Genomic DNA, 6,669 nt, shown 5'->3' on the forward strand with positions numbered 1-6,669 from the left:
AGAGATTTGTCAAACTGCTCGTCTCGTTTCTGTTAGTTCCTATCATTCCTGTCAGTTTCTCCACCTTCTATTGTTGCTTCGCAGTCGAAAAGGGAATTAAGCAGGAAAGAGGAATATGTCAGTCCAGCAAGGGAAGCTGTGGCCGCGCATCACGCTTTCAGGCGCCGGTTTTAGAATCGCATCGGGTAGACTGTCACACGAAAGCACTTCTAGTTCGAGTGCGGCTGAAACCCCTGCATACTTTGTATCACAAATGTTTTGAAATATCACCAAAGTATTCGGTAAAACTGGGTTTTCTATTTGTTCTATGTCAGCGACAGCAATACTGTACGCTGGCATGTGGTGGAGCATGTTATTGCCAAGTCGCTGTGGTTTGGCTGTGGCTTGGCAAACCGCTCCTTGCATAATCTCCACCAAACGGTTCCTTTTTAAATTCACTGCTCCAGATCACAAGAATGTTTTTGTCTCCCCCGTAACCTGAAATGAACTCACAGTAACTTTTGCAGCTGTGAATAAATCCAGCGAGCAAAGAGAGTTCTCCGCTGTTAATTGCATTTCTTTGTTGCCTGTTTGTGCACATGAAGTGTGAGTCATCTGGGATGTTCTTCATCTTTTATACCCTTTAAACTTTGAGCTGCGATTTAAAGAAAATTAAAAAGGCCTTTCTTCAGCGCTTTAGTTAGAAAATTTTCCAAGAAGTTAATGTAATCAAGCATGCTGACCCCAAAAAGTGCATTAGTGAAGGATAATAATTACCCAGCGTTTCATAAGACGTCTCAGAGCCTCCCTCTCTCACTGTGTGTTTTTCAGGACGGTCGCGCTCCCTCCGGTGTTTTGGTCTGTGCCATGTTCTGCTTCTGCCACCTCTTCAACAACCCAGTTCCTGCCATGCAGCTGCTCAGCGCCAAGAGACCAGGTTCTGGCCTCTGGCCTTCACACCGCAGGTTTGCATCCCTGAACAAGTGCATGCAAATGTGACAGAAGGAGAAAGAGCGAAAGGGAATGAAACACCTCTCGCACGCCTTCGTTTTTCCTATATCTCTCTGATGTTAAGTCCCATAGCTTGTTGTGCTTTACGTGTGTGTTAGGAGACAAAAAGGATCAAGAAGCATCATTTATTCTGATTTTCTATTGATGTAGTTGCACCAAAACGTAGCTATCTAATAGTCTGTTAACAATCAAATTATAAGGTGTTGGTGTTACTCACCACTGATTATTTTACCGTTAGATTTCCCATCACCTAAAAAAAAAACAAAAAACAACACATCACTGATTTGATGAGGCTATGAGCACATTCAGTCTTTCGAAAAAAGCAACACCGTTTCTGCTCTCTAATCTCCTGCTTTAGAAGACAGTATGCTTTTCTTATCTAATTCTACACAGCACAGTTTCCGATCATATGCTGTCGTAGGTTCATGGTCTGATATGTAGAGCAGCAGCCAGCAGCCCTCAGCTTCCTCAGATTGAACATGAATTCTCTGCTTCAGAGCTGGCACACCCTCAAGGTTGGACATTTTATTACCTTGCCAGCATGTAACCCGGAGTATTTATCAATGCTTGTAGAAGATTCTTCTCATGAGTCAGAGTTTTTAATGCAAGCTGACGGAGAGTTTATGGGAATGGAATTAATGGCGTCATTCTGGACAGATCTTTATCGACTTTGCTGGCTTGGTAGCTTGTGAAGTCTTCAACTCCTGCTGCAGAACTACTGATGGTAGATCTGTAGGGATGTTGCGAAATGTAAGGATTATACATTGATAAGATGTTGACTTCCCTGTTGTGCATTGCAGGTACATTGGCTATGTATGTAGCATGGTATCAGAGAAGCCCAGCCTACCCCACTCTAAGCCCCTGGTGATCAAGGGCCTCACCATGAGTCCGGTCCCCTGCTTCAACAAGCAGCGCAGCGGCTGTCGGCCCTTCTGTGACGTCCTCATCGGAGAGACCAAGATCTTCACCACTGCACAGGAGTACGAGAGGATGAGGTGAGAAACATTACTGCTAAGGAACATTTTGATAGCATCTAAGTAGCATTGTTGCAACATCACAGAGAGTAACGGCATCACAGTGTGGCGCATCTGTACTGGTATCGCACTGTGGCGTCTTATTTAAAAAAGATTTTACGCACAGCATGGTATAAATTAAGTGTGACAAACCCTTTACTACGTTTGTCTCTTCTATGTCAGAGAGCACAGGGTCCAGGAGGGGAAGGTCGTCTTCCCCCTGGGCGTGAGCGTTCAAGGAGATGTCGTGGTTTCCATCTACCACATGAGGTCGACCATCGGAGGACGTCTGCAGGCCAAGGTACGCTGAACTCACCGTCACACTCCTCTGTCCAGCAGAATGTGTTTTAGTACCAATTCCTCGGGTACAGCCAACATCTCAATCAAACTTGACGGCAGCAAGCTCTAGCTGAATATTGCCGAGATCCTTTTGGAACAAGATGGTGTTGGAGCTGTCAGCAGCTGAACTGTTTCAGGATGGAGCTGCACCTTAACTCATTTGTACAACTTGCGTCAGGAGGCAACAAGTAACATGAAGTTGGAGATCGATGGTTTTTAATTTCCGGACTGTTCATGGAAATATGCAGTTTTCCTCCAGACTTTTTTATTTTATTTGTATTTTTTTTAAGTTTTGGGCAACCTTTCTTTTGGTTATCATTATTGTCCTGCATTCTGCTTACAGCAAAACTGTGGAAACATTGGTTTAAAACGGCAGGTGTAATAGGAATGCATGTGTATATCACTATATAATTTTATTATCCTGAAACCACGGATGTTGAATCTGAAATCTAACTGACTGTTGTCTACTTGAAATGAATGGCTTAGAGTAATATGTCGTTTTCTAGCACGGTCTTATTGCATCTATTTCTCCCTGGTGCATTTTCTGCTTTGTCTGCATATACTTATTTCTACCTGATTGTCTTATCTTACCTGATATTATTTTATTTTATTACTTGTAGTGTTCAGAGGTACCTTAGTGTTAAAAGACTTTCATCTGTGCTACACAAACAAACTCATGATGATAGCTGAACCAGATCCCAGAACTGTACCTTTTACTCAATACAGTGACTACGACATGAAATTAGTACAACACGATATGGTCAATCCTACCTTTGTCCTGCTGTTAGGTGTCCAACACTCAAATCTTCCAAATCCAGTTCCACACTGGCTTCATCGCTCCTGGAACCACCATGTTAAAGTTTAACAAGTAAGCACATTTCATCGCTTTCAATACTTTCAAGAGGACAAAAATCATTTGGATATTAAAAAAAAACACCTGTTACCTTTTACAAACGCACATTTTCTTCTACCTCCCAGACCAGAGCTCGACGCCTGCGACTCTCCTGAGAAGTATCCCCAGCTGTTCCATGTCATCCTGGACGTGGAAGTAGAAGGAGTGGACAAGCAGAAGGACCTGACGCCGCCATGGGAGCAGTTCCCCTGTAAAGACCTGAGTCCCAACGTGCTCTTCTCCTGCCACCAGGAACATCAGGACGCCCTGGCTATTGCTGGTACTACGGGGACACTGGGGCCAACGCTGACATACCGTAGATCACACTCTGTGTGGAACACATTGAAGACATGTGAATGACAAAGAGGAGCTTGTGATCTATTTGCTTTTGCGTATTTTTGTCAAACTGGGTTTCTTTCATCAGTTTTTCTGAATATCTCCCTCACCTTATCTGGATTTTCTGTCCATATATAGCTCAATAGGTACATAAACTTTAACTCTTGCATTTTAAATGAAAATTAACCAAAATAACACAGAAGCACTGATCATTAGAACTCTGTAGTGAGCTTTCAGTTTGGAAAGCTAAGGGTAAAGTTAAGGGAAGCTTACTAGTGACCAATTGTCTGTTTTTTTGTTTTTTTTTGTTTTTTTTTAAATTTCCGACTGTGGTTAGACATTGTAGGTAATAATAAAATTGCAATACTTGTAGTTAAAGTTGTAAACCAACTTTCAAATTTGTGAAAACTTTGATTTTTCAAAACAAGAAATGGCAATAATACCAGACTTTTCTCCACATATAGACCAGATTGGAACATGTCCAGATGTAAAACCACTATTTTTAGACTCCTCAAATTTGGAAAGTTCGCCCAGACAAGCCAAAGACACCAAGAAACTCTACATTTCTTTCTCAGAAGTACAATGAAGTACAAATCTGAAACTGTATTTCAACGGGCTCGTCTCAGGTGAGCTAAGTCACATTTGGTGTCGCGGTTTTGAATCTGGATCTGATGTTTTCATTCATGTTAGGCATTAAATAACATATGTAATTCCCACTGACAGTAAGATAAAAACTATCAGTATTTGAAGTAAATGTCCTTCAACTTTCCCCTTAACTGATAAATCAGAAGCTAACTTCAGCACTTCTTTATTAAATTGTCACATCTCACTAAAGATGTGGACAGAAAAGTCCAGTGCCACGTTTCAGCTTTCAACCTCAATGATCAAATTCATTAAAAGGAGAAAAGCTAGCCGGACACCAGCTAGCTGCTAGAAGAACAAAGGCTTGATTTAGCAGCATGGAACCTGTGTTTAAGATAATGTGTGATTTGGGAATGAGCTGTATTTCTTCTTTGTTATTATTTTCTATGTTTTGCAACTAATCACAAGGATTAGTTAACCCTTCATTTAACTTCTATCCCTGAACTAACCCCACACAAGTTTGTCCCTGTGCCAAAATGTGGGCAAAAAAAAATGACTCAACAACGTTAAAATCGGACTGGTTCTTCGAAAAATCACAAAACAAGTTCACACTTTCATCCAGATACACATGTGCAAACACACACTCATGCAACTATCCATGTACACTCTCATCCACGTGTACATACACAAATGCATACACACAGCTGAGAAAGATCACAGTTACAGTGAGATTATATGTCACAGACTTGGAGACACAAAAACAAACTAATGTTGACTCATTTTTGTCCCTGCAAGATGAGATGGAGGGCTTGGACCTGGAGGGTAAGACTGTAGAGGAGACCACAGACCTGTTTAGAGGAAGCATCCAGTGACTTTAGTAACCAGGGCTTGCTTCAATTCAATCATACTGTAGCTAGAAGAAAAACAAAAAGCAGCAAATTTAATGAAAATATTGACAAATACATTCTCTGTTATTGGAAAAACCCATTTGGCTGTTTCCACGTGTGATCCGAATTGATTGAATTGAAATGAAACCCGTTATTGTTGTGCGGTGATAAATCATTTTGGTAGAAATTCTCCCTCTGCCCCTGGCGTAGATGCCCAACCTCTGAAGATCTGAGTAGATTACAACACACATACCCTAATGTGCAACCACAAACATGCGTGTTTCCCTGTATCCAGACACATGCTTTTAAGCTTTTTGTGTGAAAATAGAGAAGTGAAAAAACAGTCCTTGTAAAAATAGCTGAAGAAAGCAAAAACTGTGCAGCTGTAAACAAATCCAGATTCTACCAAAGTGAAATATTGCTCCAGAGTCATACAGGCTGAACTTTATTGCCCTTTTGTACATCCCGTCCTTTCTCTAAATGCAGATAAGATATATTTTATTGATTGCATTCTTGTAAATAGAAATGTATCACTTTTTAGACGTCTCCAATTAGCTAAGAGCAGCTACCAGCGGAATTTATTAGCAGACTGCGTCTAAGTGTGCAGCCTCATAGCACCAAGTACCAGGAGAATAGTTGGAGCTTGTAGCAGCGATAACCTGCGTAGTTTCTCTACTTTGCTCTTGTCCCTTTTTCTTGTAACCTCCTCTGTGTTTCTGTCAGCCTTCTACCCCATTAATTCCCAGTGTCTGCTTTGGTATCGCCTCTATTTGCTGCTTCGATCGCTTTGGATGCTTCTGTCTCCTAACTGCCTCGTCCTTTCTTTTGCAGAGCCAAGCCGGCCCCACGGAGGTCCAGACGGCCGGGGCCACGGTGAGGAGAGCGAGCCCTCGGACGATGAGATGCTCTCTCTGTCCAGCCAGCGAAGCAACGCCAGCGCCGCCCCCCAGAAGCCCGACCCCCCGGCCCCAACGCCGGCCGCCCCCGCCGAAGAGGTGGATCTTCTCGGCCTGGATAGGGAGGAGATCAAGCGTCCGTGCTCCTCATCTCAGCCTCCGCCCACAGCAGCTGGAACCACCGACCTCCTCGGGGACTTGTTCGGGGCCCCGCCTCAGCCAACCAGCGGACCCTCATCCGCCCAGTCCACCCCGCACAAAGTAGCCCCCAACACTGCCTCGCCGTGTCCCTCCCCTGCTCCACCAGGTGAGGAGTTCCAAAGTACATCTGTTTCAGAACAGACAGACTTCAAATGTGCACAAAGAAGGAAAAAAAAAATCACTCGATGCCCAGTTAGGGGTTCAGTACACATTCCTAAATACTGACGGTAAAAGATAGCGACGTCCAGTTATTGGACATTTTTCTGGCTCTTTCAGTTGCATCTCCAAGGTTTCATTAAACGGTATGAATCTGACTTTCTTTAAGTCTTCAAGAGAACATAAGTTGACGTAAAGCTGCCAAATAATTCTTAACAAAACATGAATACTATATACATAAAGTCAACATTGTAAATACAGTATGGTGGACAATACGCTATACTCAATTCCTAAACTTAGTTCAAGAAAATTTAGGCAACAAAAATATGGGTCACTGTAAAATACTTACTAATAAAAGACTGTAAGAGAGTTAATGT

At 42.6% G+C, this 6,669-nt stretch overlaps 1 protein-coding gene across 1 annotated transcript in view; it reads left to right on the top strand.

Moving 5' to 3' along the window:
- The window catches only part of dnajc6 (DnaJ (Hsp40) homolog, subfamily C, member 6), a 43,581-nt gene that overhangs the window by 26,936 nt on the left and 9,976 nt on the right, over positions 1 to 6,669 (top strand). The window contains exons 6-12 of the mRNA XM_008296216.1: positions 811 to 944; positions 1,791 to 1,985; positions 2,187 to 2,304; positions 3,131 to 3,210; positions 3,321 to 3,514; positions 4,948 to 4,974; positions 5,871 to 6,257. Coding sequence (XP_008294438.1) covers positions 811 to 944; positions 1,791 to 1,985; positions 2,187 to 2,304; positions 3,131 to 3,210; positions 3,321 to 3,514; positions 4,948 to 4,974; positions 5,871 to 6,257 — 1,135 coding nt within the window. The remainder of the gene's footprint in view (positions 1 to 810; positions 945 to 1,790; positions 1,986 to 2,186; positions 2,305 to 3,130; positions 3,211 to 3,320; positions 3,515 to 4,947; positions 4,975 to 5,870; positions 6,258 to 6,669) is intronic.

Source organism: Stegastes partitus, unplaced genomic scaffold, assembly GCF_000690725.1.
Source record: "Stegastes partitus isolate 25-593 unplaced genomic scaffold, Stegastes_partitus-1.0.2 Scaffold1111, whole genome shotgun sequence".
NCBI lineage: Eukaryota > Metazoa > Chordata > Actinopteri > Pomacentridae > Stegastes > Stegastes partitus.